We start from the raw sequence: 19830 nt of genomic DNA, 5'->3' as shown, positions 1-19830 counted from the left end.
ATACTGAAGTGTTTATATGCGCAAACGCAAGTTCGGGATATTTAATATCCCGATCATATTCGGGATACTGAACTGCATGTATACGCACTCATTATGTGCGCAAGAGTCCCCTTCTGCTTGCACAACTTTGCAGAGTGGACCCTCCCTTAGCCCCCACGTGTGCAAATGGACTAGCGAAGCTAGGGTGTCGTAAACGGACCTCAGGAGGAAAGAGATGCGGTATGGTTCTAGTCGCCACAGGTCCCTCCAGGTGACCTTGCGCCTGGGCAAGTCCCATGTCGTCCAGGCGCCCTGAGAACCCTGCTCAACCGCCCTGGCCAATCGCCTCTCCTCCACCCTGCTCCGCACCTCCGCCTGCACCATCCCCCGTCTGGTCTTTGCACTTGCTTCTTCCCAGGTTTGAAAATGGGCAGAACCAAGGCCTTGCCGGTGAACGCATTGGTTACCAACTACAGTACATCTCTGAGCTTTAGGGAGCTCACTGCCTGCTCCCCCGCGGTGTTGGCAGCCCACTTTCGTCCTGACATGGTGGTAATGCCGGCTTGATTAACCAGGTCGTCGCTGGAATCACTCAGGGTAAGGATGACTCTGCACCTTGCCACTTTGTACTCCTCCACAACTGATGCCAAGGGCAGTTGTAATTGGCCAGATCTAATATATAGGCCCACTGAGGAAAAACTTGGGGGGATTCCAAGCCACTTCCACAAGTGCTTGTTGGTTTTCCTTTCTATGATCTCGGCGGTGGACAAAGGAAAAACATAGACTTGAATATCCAGAGGAGCCTGGGCAAGAGGCCATGATGGTATAGCCAGGTTTTGAACTTGCCTGGGAGTAGAGATCGGTCAATTTTCCTCAGCCATTCCTCCATCTGCTTCATGGCTTCTGCGATGCTGGATCCATCTGACAATGACGAATTAAACCATTTCCCCAGGCACTTAATTGGATTGTCCTCTATTGATGGAATGACCTTGCCCTGGACTTGAAGAGCTTTGGGCACTTCTTGTACACCTTGTACGGTATACCGATTGGGCCGGGGGCAGCTGAAGACTTGGCTTTTAGTACGATGTCCTGGACCTCCTACCAGGTAGGTTTCTTTGCATTCAGTTTAAATGTGAGCGTGCCTGGCCTAAAGATGTCACGGTTAGCACCTAGACCTTGACTCCTATTGGGGCCGCTGTGGACTTTCACAAGGAACTCTTCTACCTCTGGCTTAGAGCTAGATAGTGTGCCGATACAACCATGAAAGATGAACAACATCCAACAGGATTAACTGTAGGGATGTTTAGGTGACCGGCCGTGTGTATTGACCCTGTGGAGCTCTCTATAGACCGTTCTGGTGGAACAGGAGAGTTGAGGTGCACATTTATTTCTACCATGGACAGATGTGTGTTTTTTTTTAGTTTTTTTTTTAAACACATTCCTTCAGATTAGCACCCAAACATCCCTTTCACAGTACTCAGACATCTTACTCTTGCATCCACAGTTAATCCTGTTGGATGAGGCTCATCCTTCTCGGTGGTATGCAGACATTACCAGTGTTTAAATTGGCTTTCGGGGGGTGGGGGAGCCCTTCCCTCGCAGTCAAAAAAGCTTCTTTCTTTTTTTTTAACATCGCCCCATCAGGCAAATACATGTAGGCTATTCTATGAAGTTATTGCCTATAATTAATATCATACATAAATCAATGTATTACTCATGAGAAAAACAGCAAGGTACCCTCATTCCTTCTTCACTGTATTAGGTTGCTAAAAAAATAGGTTAACAGTTAGACCAGTATCACACCTGATGCATTTATGTAGCCTACTTTTTAATATTCTCTCCTGTCAGTTGGCAACAGCATGCTGTTGGACTGTCAGTACTGGAGAAAAAAAGCTTTAATTCTGACCACAATCACTGCACCATCAAGCTACAAATGTATAAGACATTGTAAAGAAAAACACCACATCAGAAGCCTATTAAGAATTCATATTTATGATGTGAATAACAATTTGTTTTAAAAGATCATAAGTTTAATTTTAATTATTCTATAATGTAATTGGTTTAGCATGCAGTTATTAGCACGTTTTATGCCTAATAAGTAACAAAGTTAAAATAATAAAAATCCATGCTTAGGCTGTTCTATTACATGAAGTGAAAGTTTGCACTATCACTTTAAATCAGGCGGAGTCTGCGGTGAATCTTCTGACCCTGGCACGTCTCTTCTTTACAGATTGCCACTTTGGCTGACTGACCAACTCAGCTTTGTGCTTTCGTCCTGAAGTAGGCTACGGTCCCTCTGCCTTTCCATGATAATAATAACACTTCATTCGCGTCAAGTACTTTTTTCTCTCCCGAATTTGACTCAATAACTTTGGCAAAAGGCGGCAATACATTGGAGCTCGCTGCAGCAAATTATTTCTAGCGCGAGAGAGACGGTGCGCTGTTCTACAGTAGGCTACACGCAAAGCTAGGATGGAAACGCAGGCATCCCTGTCATTTGCTTTCTCTTTTAATACATTCCTGGCATTTTTAAGCCCACATAAAAGTCACCTACAATCAAATGGCTACACATTCTGACAGAACGATGGACGGACATCCCAAACTTGTTGGTGATTTCCCCCATAAACAAAGTACTGCTGTCAAAGTAGGCAGACACCACGTTATTCTGCATGACTGTTTGGTTAACTTTGCCTGAAAGCTAAAACAAATGAAACGACAGCTTACCTCCGTTTTGTAAAAGGCGTTGTATCTAGCCCACTAACGTAGCACATTGAGCATGAAAGCATGAAGGACAGGCTAAAAGAAGTGATTAACTCGAAGCGGAGTAGTTCTAGCTGCGGGAAAGGGCAAGCGCTCCGGTCAACAGTTGCAACGTTGCAATAGAATCATCTGCTACAAACTCTAATTGTGGTGTCTCGCAGCGCATGTGCAGAATGCAATAACTCAAATTTGCATAACTCAAATAATGCGGGAGTATTTTGTTGCTATCATTGGAAAACTTTCATAAAAATTATATTTCAAGAAGAGGTGAAAGTATATGAAAATCAAATTTTAATATGAACGCTGATGAGGGTGGGGCAGCAGGAGCTCAGCTCCGTCTGCATGTCCCTCCGAGGTGAGGAGGCGGAGCTGCGCTCCGGAGGGCTCCGCCCCAATTTAAACCCTGGACATTACCTCGGCTACCGTGGCTCTTGATAAATCACAAAAACTTGCTGTCTCGGTCGTCAAAGATGCAACAGTTACACGCACACCGAGAATTTATCATTTTTGAGCTCTGATATGTCACCCATAATGTTGTGTGCTTTGCAAAATTTTGAGCAAAACTGTGCTTTTACCCTGCTAATTGAACCTTCACACTTCACTTTGCCTGTGCAACGTGCAATGAGTGAAGATTGGCCGACAGGCTGGTCCACTTGAGTCATAAAACTTCCCACACTAAAATGACTAAACTAGACTAAAGTGTCTCAGATATTTTGTCCAACCCCTGTACATATCCTACTGTTCTCTTTCATATCGATTTAATCACCATGTCTATGGGAGCCTTACAATCATTCCGGATTGCACTTGACCGACTCCATTTAGCAGGACTTACTTTTATGCCTTGTGTACACAAAGTGCGACCTATGCTACCCACGTAGCTGAGGTGGTTGAATAACTTTCGACATGAATTCACTTTATTCACTCTGGACGCGGCACTGACATGTTTGATTTAGCTAATCACATAACGGCTCTTGCTTCCCTCCATAGAGAGAGAGCCGCTCAGGTAGCATCGGTCGCGCTTGGTGTACACAAGGCATCAGGCGTCCAGTGTGGGCGGTGCTCCCCTCACCCTTGTGACAGTCAGTGGACGTGCCCAGAACCCTGTGTTCTAGAGACAACGATTAAATACTGTCTATGTCAGGTCAACAGCCAATGAGCGTCTCCCCATAGAGATGGTGATCGACTCGATATGAAAGAGAACAGTCTTGGGACGAAACGGTTGGCATGCGACATTGCCAGGACCGTTGCCGGTGCATGACAGTTTTCCTGAAGATTTCTGCGGCGCCCTTGGCTAGGTCCTCTTCCTCACGGACTCGTTCTTCGTTGGGACTGTTGTCTCGCCTAGGATCTGGGGGCCATGTGGACGGTGGACTCCCCATGGTTGGGGTCAGATCTGGAGCTGGGCGCGGGCGACTGGCTCGCTGGGTTGTGACCGGACGTCTGCGTTGTTGCAGCTTGGGTTTACCCGCGTTGGGCGCTACTGCCGCCTTGAAAAAGTGGGCCCCTTGTCCTAGAAGTACTGGGTCCTGAATGGCTGCGATGGCTTCTTCTCCGAAGAGACCGGTGAGGGACAGCGGCATGTCCACAATGGCCATCTTCTCCCTCTTGGGGAGGGCGGTGAGGTCCAGACGCAGTCCTCTTGCTCCCGCTACCGCTACGCCGAGGGCTCGCCCAGTCGCCTGCACGTTGCCTTGTGTGATTTTAAGGGGTCTGACACATAGTCCGGCAGCCAAAAGCAAAATTTCAGCTGAACCCAGTTTCGTCTGATAAAGTTTTTTTCTTTGCAGTTTGTGGTTGCTTAAGGTGTACCTATTAAGATTCCAGACGATGCCCGGTGATATCCCTTGAGCATTTTCAGATATTGAGCATTTTATGCTTGATGTGCTGCAGCCATAGATTACACCAGTGTTTGGCTCCCAATTCATGTTATGCTGACCAAATACCCTATACCATACTTATTTTGTGTTTGTTTACATGGTAGGATGTGTATAAGAACAGGTGGTGAGGTATGGACATCAGTGGGGGTGTGGTCATGCATGTTTGGGGGCGGGGCATTCACCCAAAAAGCCTGATTTTCCATGTCAGAGACACAAAGGCCAACATTTCGCCCAACGTGGCTTTATATCTCATAGTGGGTTTTTTGGTTTTGCTGTTTGTAGTTGTCCAACACTTACCCATCAGGATAAGAGTGGGTGATGTGCCAATTTCAGATATTAACCCTTTCATGTTGATTTCGCTGCAGCCATAGCCCGCAAGCTTTTGACAGCTTCATAACTGCACTATGATTAACCATAGAGCATTCTGGGTGGTAGGCCTGCCACATCAAAGTGGAGAAAGTGTCCTCGTACCAAATACATTTTAGACAATTACATAACTAGCTGTTTGTCAAGCAGAAATATGTAACATTTAGGCGAATATTGGTGGTGTCAGCTCAGACATACCCAGAAAGGATTACTAATTCAACACAGAATTTCACCATTTCATACATTGCCATTTACTCGTCCTGTGCTGTTGTAACACAAAATAAAAATTGTAAGTAATAATTACATAATTTTTGGCTGATTATTTGTTTGCCTACAAAGTACATAATTTCAGTGGTGGTCGTATTAACATGGAAAGAGATAAAATTAAAAATGTAAATCCACAAAATGACATTGTAATTGACCTTTTACCAGCCCATGCCATATCAGGGTGTGACACTGCGCCATCCTATTTTGGTGTTGGTAAAGGCTTTGTTATCAAGACCCTAAAAGCTGGATATCACTTGACATCAATTGGTAATGTGCTGGCACCATTCCAACAACTTTCCAGTGAGGCCACTAACTTTGTGTCGGCATGTTATGGCATTCCAGACAGTATCAGCATGTCACATACAAGGTTGGTGGTATGGGGAAAAAAGAATGGGAAAGGTCATTTATCTTCACCTAACCTGGCTGCTCTTCCACCAACAACAGAGGCATTTCTTGAGAATGTGAAAAGGGCTCATTTTCAAGCAATATTGTGGAGGACATTGGTTCACACTCCACCTGAACTATCTCCTGAAGCATTTGGATGGAAGAAAGACCCATGCAACAAAGCACTGATACCAATAAGTGTTCCAGAAAATGTCAAAGTGGCACCAGACTACATTTTACAGATGATCAGATGTGGTTGCAAGAGTAAAAGCCCCTGCAATTCTAAGAAATGTAGCTGTGCTGTAAACAGTGTGCCTTGCACCATTTTCTGTGCATGTTTTCGGCTGGGATGCTGCCAAACCAATGTCGTGTGAGCTTTACTGTGTGTGTGTGTGTGTGTGTGTGTGTGTGTGTGTGTGTGTGTGTGTGTGTGTGTGTGTGTGTGTGTGTGTGTGTGTGTGTGTGTGTGTGTGTAGTGTATATCATGTAGTATATACACTGTGTGCAGAATTATTAGGCAAACATGTTTTTTGACCATATTGTCCATTATATGCATATTGTCCGCCACCAACCTCTATGGACATGAACACCTATTGGATTTAAGCATTCCAGGTCATGCATATTGGTATAATAAGAGACAGTGTGATCAGAGGGGCCCAATACCCTATATCAGGGCAAAATTAGTGTGCATAATTATTAGGCAACTTTCTTTTCCTCTGGGAAAATAGGCCACAAAGGAGATCTAACAAACTCTGAAAAGTCTATAAACAATTTTGAAGTCTTCCAGAGGGATGTGCCTGTCTTGAAATTGCCAAGATATCATATCCGTCTAATGCACCGTTACGAAGTCATCAGTGTCACATGCATTGTGCTCACAAAGTAACTGCCGGATTGAGCAGAATTGAAGGTCAAACTATCACAAAATGATTACCCTGCAGTGCTGTTATATCCCAGAACTGAAACCTACATCGTGTGTCCACAAGAACATTGTATTCAGCACTCAGAGACATGACCAATGTAAAATAGGTTGAAACCTGAAGACCACTCAACAAGAAATGCAGTCAAGACTGGGTCAAGAAAGGTCTTTAGACAATTTTGTCAATGGTTTTATGAACTTGTGAAAGTGACTGTTAATGGACCAGATCGATGAGCCCATGGCTAGATCGGTAATGTGCACACTCAGATGAGTTCCTGAGTTCTACTCAAATGCCAGCAGAATACTGCATAAATACCATTGTCTTCTTGAAAGTTGCAAACTTTTCCCTCACAGATCCAGCTATGGGCTCATCCACCCTGTCTGTCAATAGTCACTTTCACCAGTCCATAATACCTTTAAAAACTCTGTCCTAGGGTATTTCTTGACCCAGTCTTGACTTAAATAACTTGTTAAATGGTTGTCTGGTGTCATCCCTTCTTACCTTTGCTATGTCTCTGAGTGCTCAACAACCTGTTCTTCTGGACACCTGATGTAAGTTTGCATTCTGGAATATGATAGCACTGCAGGGTAATAATTTTCTTGTAGTTTCACCTTAAATTCTTCAAATTTTTGGCAGTGACATTTCATGTGAGACTGATGACTTTGCAACGGTGCATTTGATACTTCTGTGCTAACGTTTCCAACGTCTTGCCAATTTCAAGAGAGCCACATCCCTCTGGAAGACTTCAAAATTGTTTATAGACTTTTCAGAGTTTGTTAGATCTATTTTGTGGCCCATTTTCCCTGGAGAAAGCAAAGTTGCCTAATAATTATGCACACCGGATATTGGGTGTTGGGCTCCTTTGATCACACCCCCATCTTATTATACACATATGCATGATCTGGAATGCTTAAATCCAATAGGTTTTCATGTTCATAAAGGTTGGTGGCAGAAAATACGCATAAAATGGACAATATGGTCAAAAAACATGTTTGCCTAATAATTCTGCACACAGTGTAGGTGTTTTTAGGTGTGAAGGACTCTGTTGTATATGTGTAGACAGGTCTTTCTGTGTAAATTTAAATGCATGTCCATGTCTTATTTGATGGCTTTATGGACTTTTAAGTGATCATTTAATACCAGTCAGGATACACTGGATTGACTTAATTTTTTGACTCAACAGTATATATAATGTATAGCTGTTTTCCTATGTTTAGACTCTCTCTCTCTCTCTCTCTCTCTCTCTCTCAATCCATCTCTCTCTCTCTCTCTCTCTCTCTCTCTCTCTCTCTCTCTCTCTCTCTCTCTCTCTCTCTCTGTCTCTGAGCATGCGGTACTGTATGTTGCAGTGTATATAGGTCTTTCTGTGTAAATTTAAATGCATGTACAGATCTTATTTGATGGCTTTATGGATTTAAGTGATCATTCAATACCAGTCTGGATACACTGGATGTATGTCATTTCTTTACTCATCTTTTGGAACAGCCAACGAACAGCCTACAGCCCACACTCTGTTGTTCTTTTTTTGGGGGGGGTGGGGGGGTGGGGGGTGTGGGGGGTGTCATGATGTGATGTTATGCAGGATCTCATAATGCACAATCCGTTCCATACTTTACAGTCTTATTCTAAGCAATGTTGTGAATGTTTTTACTGAGGCATTTCTTGATTTGTCATTCATGACCTGATTTATATATCTAAATGCATAAAAATAGGCCGAAATCGCATTTTTTAAGGTTATTAGCAGTATTTTCTCTGTACCTGGATAACAAAAGGAGATAGCCACAATTAACCACAGTAAATATTCTTGTATGTACGATATTAACAAAATAAAAAAGGAATTTTGAAGCTGGCATTTTCAGGTGGTCAGATTCATTGCATCAAAATATAGGCAAATTAGTGCATATTTAATTAGATAATAGCCTAATTAGCATATTTAAACATAAAATATATAAAACTTGTAATACATTTTTTTCTCCAATTCATACGAGTAATCATCTGATAAAGTTTCATATTGATATCTGCAAGTTGAAAAAAATACCATATTCACCTACAGTGTCTCGCCTTATTTGTGGGATTGCTGTTATGAAAGGGTTCATTATTACCCCATATTGGGTTTGTTTCAATAAGGGCAGTGTTAAGGCAGTCCAATGTGAATGTTTTTCAGGTAATATAAGCAATTTGGTACATTTTGTAACATTATTCACAGTAATAATAGGTGTCTTTAGTTTTTTGTCATAATTTGCATTTATGGGACAATAAAGGCTCAAATCTGGAAATGCTCAAGGGATATCACCGGGCATCGTCTGAAATCTTGAAGACTTGCCTAAAATCTATCAGATAAAGCAAAAAAAAACTTTATCAAAGAAATCTGGGTTCAACCCCACGGCTCCCGGACTAACACCAAGGCGGTAAAGCGTCGCGGAACGGCAGCGTTTTTTACCGGCGTCGGTGAAAATACATTGAAACCTATCTGTCCTTACACACCAACCGGCGGTAGTCGAGCGTCAGCAGCGCGAGAGCCGGCTCCGCGCCGTGCTGCATTTGGAAAATAGAACTCGAGCGTATTTTTCACGCCGGCGACCGGCGGTGTCTCATTCAAATGAATGGCAAAGTAGCATGCTAGCTTTGGCTGTGGCTAGGGTTTTGAATAGGACTGGCCGCGCACGCCGACGCTGTCAGTGTGCAAGGCAGAGAAAAGCACGCCGGCCAAAACTAAGCAGAAAGACCGCGTCCGTCCTGCGACCGTTCCGTTCCGCCTTGGTATGTTTTGGCCCTAAGGATTCAATCCGTGGTCTCACGAAATTCCTCCCACACTCCACATCCACCAGGAGATCGTTGCCCATGAGATCCTTCATGTCTTCCTGGAGGGTGGAGAGATAGGTGGTGAGGAGAGCCTACGTGCTCACTACTTTGCCCGCCTGTGAAGCCACCCTGTATGACTTCACCCAGAGCAAAAAGGTCAGCCGATGGGCTTTCTCTGGGAGTCTTGGGGTGACAGAGGGTAGGCCCAGGCTGCCCGGTTAAGGAGCGAAGTAGTGGGCGAGATCGGTTTTATCTCCATCACGGGCTTTTTATTTCAACCGCTCTCCATGGTGCAGCATGGCGAAGCCTGGGGTTGGCCAGTGCGCTGAGAAGGGTCGGTCCCATGTCCTGGATAAACACTCTACGGCGTCTGTAAACAGTGGAAGTAGTTTCCGGCAGGTGTGTTTTTGAGGGAGAGGTCTCCCATCAAGCAGTGTCCTGCGTCGGAAACAAATGCACTCAGAGAGTGCAGACCTCCTTCAAGGAAGCTGTTTGATAGAACATTTGACTATGTTACATCCTATATTTTTCAAGTGTTCCTGCCTTCTTTTTGAAGAGTGCAAAACTCAAATGTCAAAATTCACCCTATCCCGCAATGGTGAAGAATCTTTTAAAAGGTCCTGGTTCCGGACCTGGATCACCATCAAAATGTTATCACTTGTGCCTTTGGTCATTTCCAACAACTCCACAAAGTTTCATCCAAATCCACTCATAACTCTGAGTTATTCTGCTGTCAGACAGACCGACAGAGGTAGGCAGAGGTAATAATAATTATGGCTATGGCTTTTATGCATCTGTCATCTGAAAACAACAGTTCTATTCAGGCAATATTATAAGAGAACCTTACCTGTTTTTCCTGTTGTGGACATGTGGAAGGACAGGAATAATGTCAGTAGTCTCAGCATATTGGTTGTCAAGAAAATCCATCAATTTTGTATATCATTACAAATAAACGCACACGGACAAGATAAGTAAGATTTTACGCTTTGGCCAAAGGGAGAGGAAGGTCGGCACACTTTTCAGAGAACAACCTCTGTCTCTTAGTAAACCGATCTTGACTCTCTCCGAGTTTAGCAAAAGCAATAGTATTTATTTCACAATTGACATCATAGGTGATACGTAGTTGCAAAAAATAACACTTCCTATTTCTGGTCTGGTCTCAAGATCCTTATTTTCAGTTCAGCTTTCAGAAAAAAATCATCCTCTGAACTACTGAACTTTCTGTGACTTTGACAGTCTTTTTTGTCTTAAAATTTTACGTCATTTTCAGCTAAAACTACAAACACAAAATATGCTTTTTTAAAAATATATACTTTCTGCCCTTATTTTGCCTTACAGTGAAGACATGACAGGAAACGAATGGGGAGATAAAAACAGGGAAGGGACAGCAAGGGACCCGGGTTGGGAATCTAACACGGGTCAGCCGCATAGCAGAGGAGTGCCCTACCGTTAGCGCCACGGTAGGAACCACTATGTATTGTGTTTTGACAGAAATTTTCCACGTTGATATTTTGGTCATGTCACCTGTCAAAACCTGCAGAAAAGGACTGCAAGTTCTTTTTATCCAGATGAATCAAGATTCTGCAAGATAGCTTGTACAAGATAGCCTATCAGCAGTCATGGCTAAACGGTATTAGACCGTCAGACTTGTAGCCCAATGGTTGCAGATTCGTCTCCCATCCCACCAGGTGGGGGAGTAATTAACCAGTGCCCTCTCCCATCCTCCTCCATGACTGCATGTACAGTGAGCATGGTAATGTCCCCCGCACTGCTCCCTTTCGAGTGCCATTGGGGACTGCCCCCTTGAACGGGTGAGGCATAAATGCAATTTGGTTGTGTGCAATGTGCACTTGTGTGCTGTGTCACAATGACAATGGGAGTTTCCCAGTTCGAGTTAGTTAGGAGTTTCCCTGTTGGGCTTTCACTTTTCACTTCACAAAACAGGATTCAGTCTTCACATGTTTGTAGGATAAAAATGTGCAGTGCCAGATGTGTGTTTTAGAACACATTGACAATACACATATCAGCATTCCCTTGACCAGAAAGGGCACAAAAAATTGCAATGTACCACTAGCGATGTGCAATGGACTAGAATGTCCTCCCATTTTATGCTGAAGCAGAAAATATGAAATGTTTGCACGCATGTAATGTGAAAGTTTGTGAATAACTGTGCAGATTTGTCCTTCTTTATTCACTAAGTGAACGCCCCATATCTGTGACACCTTACACCACAAGTCTTGTAGATGCCCCAAGGTAACCCTAACCCTAGTAATGGAGGAGGATGGGAATGAGCACAGTTTATTCACTCCCCCAACCCACCTGATGCGGTCATGAGTATATGTTTGATCATTTGTAAGCAACTAAACTTGAAAGGTGTTTTTCAAGTCCAGATGATCTGCTGAGCCAGAGGTGCCGGAGGAGGGCTGCAATGGTCATCTGGCATATAGGGCATTTTACATGAGTGTGTCATTGTTTTTTTTAAATGTTTTTTAGGGGCTTTCATGCCTTTATTTGACAGGACAGTTGAAGATGTTGACAGGAAGCGAATGGGACAGAGAGACAGGGGAGGCTCGGGAAATTACCCCGGCCGGACTCGAGGTCCCCGTGGGTGGGCATGCATGCCCAAATGTGGGGGGCTTAGCGCGCTGCGCCACAGCGTCCCCAAGTGTGTGTCATTGTTTGATGTGTCTTATGCCACCTACAGCTGTCTATATCATCTTTCTTGTGCTTTTTTCTTTGTCCACTGAGTTATGGTCTGGAAATTTGAGCTGTGTTTGTGATGAAACAACAGAGCTATGGGAATGGACCATTCCATTCCAATCTTGAGACCGGAGTGGCAAGGATGTGGAGTAATATACCACAAGAGAATTGTTTAGAATTTCATTAGTTTTCCATAAATAAATGAAGTTAATTTATAGCTAGTTCACTTGACAATTACTTGTACCATCTTTCATAAGTGTGTGTTTCTTATTATTTGGTCTAATTTTGTCACCTGAGCTGGGAAAGCACCTTGGGAGGAGTGGTGGCGGTGGTATGAGTCTTTACCGGTTATATGAAGCAAAAGCAGTAGCTGACATGAAGACATGTCAAAACAACTCTCAAATGTCAACGCCTGTCGACAAGGGGCATGACTCCTAACTGCTATTTGTTTTTCGCTTTCTTTTCCAGTAGTAGTGCACACAGGTAGGTTGTAGTAAAATTCTCACTACCTACCTAAAATTATTTGGCTACTTGAAATTATTTGGCTGTGACGTACAGTGCTGGCCAAAGGTATTGGCACCCCTTAAATTCTGTCAGATAATACTCCATTTCCTCCAGAAAATGATTGCAATCACAAATGCTTTGGTATTAATATCTTCATTTGTTTGTCTTGCAATGAAAAAACACAAAAGAAAATGCAAAAAAAGTCATATGAATGACCATTTTACACAAAACTCCAAAAATGGGCCGGACAGAAGTATTGACACCCTTAATCTAATACTTGGTAGCACAACCTCTAGACAAAATAACTGTGAACAACCACTTTTGGTAACCAACAATGAGTTTCCTACAACGCTCGGCTGGAATTTTAGATCATCCTTGAGGTGAATTGAAGGGTGCGTTCTCCACATTGCCATTTTGAGATCTCTCCATAGGTTTTCTATGGGATTCAGGGGTGGACTCCTACATTATGCTGCAAAATTTGTTGATAGTCTACAGACTTCATAATTCCATGCACACGGTCAAGTGGTCCAGTGCCAGAGGCAGCAAAGCAACCTCAGAACATCAGGGAAACTCTGCCATATTTGACTTTAGGGACCATGCTCTTTTCTTTGAAGGCCTCATTTTTTTCCTGCTAACTCAAATGAATAGAGGAAAAATAAATGAGGCCTTCAATGAAAAGAACACTGTTTTCATATTCCCTTTCAGTGAAGCCCAAAATCAGACTCCTCCAGAAACCAGGTCCAGGCTCCTCAGTTCGTCTGACCTGCCTGGCCACTGGCTTCTATCCCCATCACATCAACCTGACCCTGCTCAGAGACGGCCAGCCTGTGGCTGACCACCAGATCAGTGGGGGGGATCTGCTACCTAATGGAGATGAGACGTATCAGATGAGGAAGAGCCTGGAGGTCAGCACAGAGGAGCTAAGAGAGAAACACCTCTACACCTGCACTGCTGAGTATCTGAGTCTGGACAACAAACTTGACATCATAATAGGTACAACCTAAAATGTGTTGACACAAATGTGAATAATTTCACATTATCACTTTAACAATTTCACTGTATTACCTTATCAAATTTACCTGAAAGAACACACAGGAAACAGAGGTAGCATTTAAAATCTGCGAGCAGATTTTATTGTTAAACGGCCGGAGGAGTTACTGCGTGGGGAATCACCCAGCAAGTCCTAAAGTGTATACAGAAACAAACTTATTTAAAACAGTCCCAGTCCCCCCAGTCCATGACGTCATCTTTCCTATCATGAATATGTAAAACTATAGAATAGTGACATATATGGTCCCGTCTCCCCCTGTCTCCGTGGGCACTTAGTGGCGTCTGGTATGTTATGAATAGCTTTTACCAGCCTAAACAGGTCATATAGTTCAACTCCAAACAGGACGAGAAAGGCAGAGATATTTTCCTTGTGGACCAGAGATGTCACATAACTCAGAGCAAAGGAGAGGGAGAGAGAGAGAGAGAAAGAAAGAGACAGAGAGAGAATAACAGTATAAAACTCTAACTAAAGGTTACACTTTTATCACATTGTATATTTTCAATAATACATGTATAAATTTATTAACATAATTCCCTCCTCTTGAAAATATAATCATTACCACTAAACAATCACCATGGCTTTTACGCATGGTGTGTAGAATGAAAATATTCAAATATAAAGGTTAGAGTTGTTCAGTTATTCAGAACCATTACACTGCGTTAGTCTGCTCCATATTAGTCATTACAGTTCCAAATTGTCTCAGTTCTTAAACAAGGCTGTACCCATGCTTGTCCAGGAAACGTCCTTCTCAAAGTCAGCAGTTTTCTTTTTTTTCATCCATTGGAATCATTCTGATGGCACACGTGCATCTGCATAGACAACGCAGAGCGTCACTTTGAATCAGACACTATAAAGATCTGTCATCCAGACAGAAGCACAAATACCTCCCCAACCTCGTTTTGGGCAAAGGTTTCAGCTTGTCTGACCAGTAGACTCCTTTAATAACCAGGGTTACTGCTGAGAGAGAGAGAAGTGTCGATTTCCTGCCAATCACCTAGGCCAACATAAATATTTAAGTTCTGGACCAGCAGCTTTCACATGAGCATAGGGAGCAACTAAGGCATTCCTTAAAAATTTTAAATTGGTATAGCGTAGTCAAAACATCTATGGTGTCATTCTAATCACGTAAAATTAGGAAGAAATCATACCTATGTTTCGAATATACACAATGTTAAAACAAAATCATTATTTCTTGTTCTCTCAATGAAGTCTTAAACACACATAAGTCATGTATGACAGGTACAGGTACACGTAATATTCACTTCATCATCAGTGTCTATCAATCATCTTCGGATTTGTATCCACTCTCAAAGTCCATGTTCATAGAAAATGTCCAACTTGTAAGGAAAAACACAGTCTCACACTTGCATTCTCCATTGGCTCCTTGCTCACCAGTACTGAGACGGACGGCATGTAAACATGCAGTCCCTTTTGATGCAACCAGTCAGCTCTCTCCACTCCAAGTCTTAACGTGCAACCAAGGAAGCTGACAAGGGGGACAAAGGGAACAGTTGCCCCGGGCCCTGGGAGAAGGGGGGGGCAGGATTGGGTCCTCACTACATTGCATGTATTGGGTGAGGGGGGCCTTTCAGATGACTTTGTCCGGGGCCCAGCCAAATCTGTCAGCGGCCCTGCGTGCAACTTGGAACTTTTCCTGCTGAAAATGAAGAACAGCGAAAAGCATTCTACTCTAAACATTTATCATTCTCAATGTGTTTCTAAATATGGTTAGTGAAATCAACATTGTAAGTAAATGTGTTAGGTTTGGTTAGGGGTGAAGTTTCAGAACAAGATCTCATTTAACATGCATTTGTTTTATGCACTATTCATTATTTGAGGAGTAGCACATTTCAAAAACAGTCATTATTCCATGTGCTTTAAAGAATTACCAAACAAAATAAAACATGATGCATAAAACATCTGTAAATATCCTAAAATGTCTCTCCTGTTTGAGGCATGTGTCATCCACATGACTCAATAACACTGAAGTCATACCTAAACAGGCTTTGAGCACAGTAAACGAGGAGGATAATTGTTAACACAAATCAAACCAAGTTGGAGAGAAAATAAAAACAAAATACAGCATAACCCAGAAAGTTGTAAACCAAATAAAAAAGTAAAAAAGTAAAACACAAACACTTCCAAACACCCTGCACCCTCCATCACAGAGGTGCATACATCAATACAGGAAAAGGCAAACACAGTCAGCAATGTGCCGCACAGAAAGAAGCGCTCAGTGGGCATCTTAACCACACACAGACAGTAACCAGGAGATGGGTGCAGCTGGAACAGAGAAGAGAGCTATAAAATAAAAACAAACAAAAACCCATGTCACCAGTGCCGACAAAACAAAACCCAAACATTGTCGCATAACCAATACTTGAAATAAAATAGACAGCACTATTACATGAGGACAACATTTATCAAAAGTACAACAAAATAATGAAAAACAACTTTACTACATCCAGTAAAGCCCTGAAAATACTCCATGCATAGCAGAGTGGACCTGACGTCAATTAGTCAAGAAATGAATTATCAACTGTGGACTGCAATTGCATAACTACACCACTGGGAGAACCTCCCCAGAGGTAATAACCAGTACACCAAGGCACAACAGGTTCGGATAGATATGCACAGAGACGTTCCCTTTTGTTGACATAAAAAAAGTATTTGATGTACTGACACAAAACATAAAACAAATCACAAAATACTCTAAACTGGCCGTGCCGCTGAAATGAAAAGGAAGGGGGAAATCCAGAGTGTCTGCCCTAAATATTGCAGGAGTGCGTAAACACTCCGGACAGCCATCTAAATAGACGGGAAGGGAGGAGGCGGCCAGCACGACACAAACCAAAGAAAACAAACAAACAGAAAAGAATGTAAAAAAAATATATATATATATATATGTTTGGGCAAAACAGCGATGGGCCAACTGCCCATGGTGAATTGAAATGATCAGACCCTCGGCGACACTCTCCTCACAACATGACAGGGCGAGAGGAGGTAGAACAGTCCGGATAACAGGGTCTGTCCAACCTAAACACAGACAAAAGGGACGTGGCCAGGGTGCTTGTCCGCGCGTAACCGGACCTCAGCACAGACCACAAAGGCAGAGGTTAAACCCCCCATAGACTCTCAAACACCGGGAGAGCTCTAAAAGCCTTCTATTTCGGGGGTTTGTTAAAAAAAACCTTGGCCTAGTCGCCACTAACTAATTAGGCACTCAGTGGCCAAGCGTACAGCGTACTACAGCAAGACTCGGGGACACATTGTCTGGTGAACTGCACGGTTCAACCCGTTACACACAAATGGACAGAATCGGCACATGGAAAACAACAAGCATGCAACATAAAATGTAAAAATATAAAGCGACCTTGGGTTCCTTGAAAGGCGCTATATAAAACCAAGTTATTATTATTATTATTATTATAAAATTACTACAGCCACAGACATAGTTGGCTAGTAGTTAGGTCTGCATTAAACACTTCGCAACAGAACCAAACATATTGGCATGCAGTTCTCACTGTCGGTGTTCATGAGGTCATGGTAGATGTAGGGGCTTAGCTCAACTCCCGTCAGTGAGGACAGCGCACTTAAAACAGGGAGAGAAAAAACAAAGTACGGGAACACGCCATCAAAACACAACACACAATACATCAAACTGGCAACACAAACCACCTTGCTGTCCACATCGTTACAACTAATAAGATAGGATGAGATTTGTCCTCACATAAACCTGTGGCACATAACCACTTTTAAAAGCAATAAAATTAAGTCATAACTGCGTCTCATAATATTTTGAAACAAGTAGGCTTAGGCCTATATAAAATGTAAGGTAAAATCTCACCCAACTTGTACATTTAGACATAACCAACCATAAACCATCCTTAAAGCAAAATAAAACCCAGACAGAGTCAAACAAAACTGACAAATAAAATAAAAAAAATAAATCACAGTTGGGAGATAGCAAAAACAAACCAACTGCTTTAATGACCAGACAAGTGAGTCCAGTTAGGTAAACCCAACTTACGGCACAGTCGAGGTAGAACCCAGTGTGAAGAAGCGCCTTCATGCACACCGGACCTCCAGCGACATCCAGTAACAGTCATTGAAAAGTTAAGTACCACAGTACTGCAGGATAATGACATAACACAGTGTCGTGATCAATGCATCACAAATTCAGTAGTGCCATTCAGGTAACAGGAAATTCATAACACTATGTCTGAACGGATTAAAAGAAAAGGGGAAAGAAAACAGAATAATCCCTCAGAAAAGCATAGACCTACGTTCAAACCAGTATAAAAACTCCAAAATAACCACACAAAAAAAACAAACAGATTCATTAGGGCTTATGAAACATGTGAAAGTTTCAAAGACTACTCAAAATTAAATGGTCTTGGCTTCTAGAAAGTTGCAGGTTCACAATGAAAGTTCACAAACAAAAACAAATACATTGTGAAAACAAAATGTATAAAAACAAAATGAAAAGAACAGGATGACAAACCACCATGGCGTCACAGCCTATCATATGCGACAGAACAAAAATGGTCCCCAAAAATAACTTTGCAGTAGGCCTAAATAAAAACACATACCCATTGTTTTGCTGTTTATACTAAGGAAAGTCAAATGTCTCTCGGACATTCTGGAGGATCACACCCACACGGACCAGACCGTCCTTCACTAGACAGCACAATCACTCATTCTCCCTCGTGCACTCACATACACAAACAGATCCTCACACAACCCGGGGAGTGACACACACACCCACACACACAGCATTCACACAGCCGGCATTCAAACATAAACAAACATGGACATGGACATGGACACAAACATGAACATGGGCCCATTGAGACAAACACAGACATACAGACAGGTAGCCTAACCTATCAATTTAGAAAAAGTGTTAAGTTATGTCACACTCACTGCTCGAAGTGGAAGGGATTTTTCGCAAGTTATCGCCATTGCCAGCTAACTTCCACTGCGAGTTGGGTGTGCACACTAGACATTGAACAAATCAGTTCTAAAAATAATTTAGAAAAAAAAAACTTTCATCAATTTTGAAAAAACAAAACAGAAAGATGTCCAACTATTACCGTACGACCTGCAGTTCTAAATTAAACACTGAGAAGTAAAATAGCCCTGCATTTCGGGGAAGCATCCTCTGTCTGAATTATGACAAAATTTTAAAAAGTTAAATTCTAATTGCTGAGGTTTAAAATTGCCATAAACAGAATTTGTTCAGTATCCAACTATTACTTTACACATTCAGCTAACAGCCAACTGCGGGGAAGTACTGCTCATTCTCTGATATGCAATAAATTAAACCGTTCGAATGATGAGAACCCATTGTCTTGTAACAAAACAAGGACAGAATTCGGACAGGCTACCTACAGGTTCCAAATACAGGTAATTTCCCATGCCACATGCCAGAAATGCCCGGAGTTCCAAACTCAATTGAAAACAGACAATTTGTAATTCAAAACAAAATGTCCGGAGTTCCAAACTCAGTAGGCCTAAGATACAGACTATTAATAATATTAAATTAAAAATGTCTGGAGTTCCAAACTCTATACACCGGTAGTCCAACTATTTACGCACGTCTGCGGAATGCCGTCAAGCCCCGGTCCTGGGGTAAAGACCAGAGTTCAACATCCAAGATCCACGGCTCTAACGTGGTGCGCACACTCTTCAGCATCAACAATGACCTGTCACCCCAGGAACGAGCTATCCTGGCAAAAATTTAGAAATAAAAAATCCAAATCCATACTACCTCTATCCCGTGGGTCCCAGTTGGTTCTTTTACTCAGTCAGTCGTCGCTGAATATGAAGGCGTAGTGAGGCAAAGTCACCTACTTCAGGATCCCAGTGAAAACTTGGTGTCCAGGGGCCTCATGTACAAAGAAGTGCGTCGATTTCCTACCAAGAAAGTGCGGACGCGAAAATCTTGGAAGTTACTTACGGACAAAAAAATCCGGATGTATCAATAAGTGCGTAACCAGGTTTTGACGTGAAATCTTGCGCACATGCACGAGCACACACGGGCCCAAGTCTCCGCCTTGCATCCTCCCTTAAATATTCTATATGAATATTCTAATTAGTATGAACAGACCCATTCATGTGCATTCATTGGTTGATAGAATTGGAAAGGGAACGCGGGAAGGGGAACGCGGGAAATAAATTTCATGCGAGGTGAAGGCGCTGTTTCGGAGGTAGCCAATTT

At 42.7% G+C, this 19830-nt stretch overlaps 1 protein-coding gene across 1 annotated transcript in view; it reads left to right on the top strand.

Annotated features, from left to right (window-relative positions):
* Positions 1 to 11595: 11595 nt before the first annotated feature.
* LOC134446527 (T-cell surface glycoprotein CD1c-like) overlaps positions 11596 to 19830 on the top strand; it is a 28854-nt gene continuing 20619 nt past the window's right edge. Inside the window, exons 1-2 of the mRNA XM_063195891.1 lie at positions 11596 to 11605; positions 13262 to 13549. Of these exons, the coding sequence (XP_063051961.1) occupies positions 11596 to 11605; positions 13262 to 13549 (298 nt within the window). The remainder of the gene's footprint in view (positions 11606 to 13261; positions 13550 to 19830) is intronic.

The sequence above is a fragment of the Engraulis encrasicolus genome, chromosome 3 (assembly GCF_034702125.1).
Source record: "Engraulis encrasicolus isolate BLACKSEA-1 chromosome 3, IST_EnEncr_1.0, whole genome shotgun sequence".
NCBI lineage: Eukaryota > Metazoa > Chordata > Actinopteri > Clupeiformes > Engraulidae > Engraulis > Engraulis encrasicolus.
Note: the sequence above shows the minus strand (reverse complement) of the source record. Positions and strands in the feature narration are given on the sequence as shown.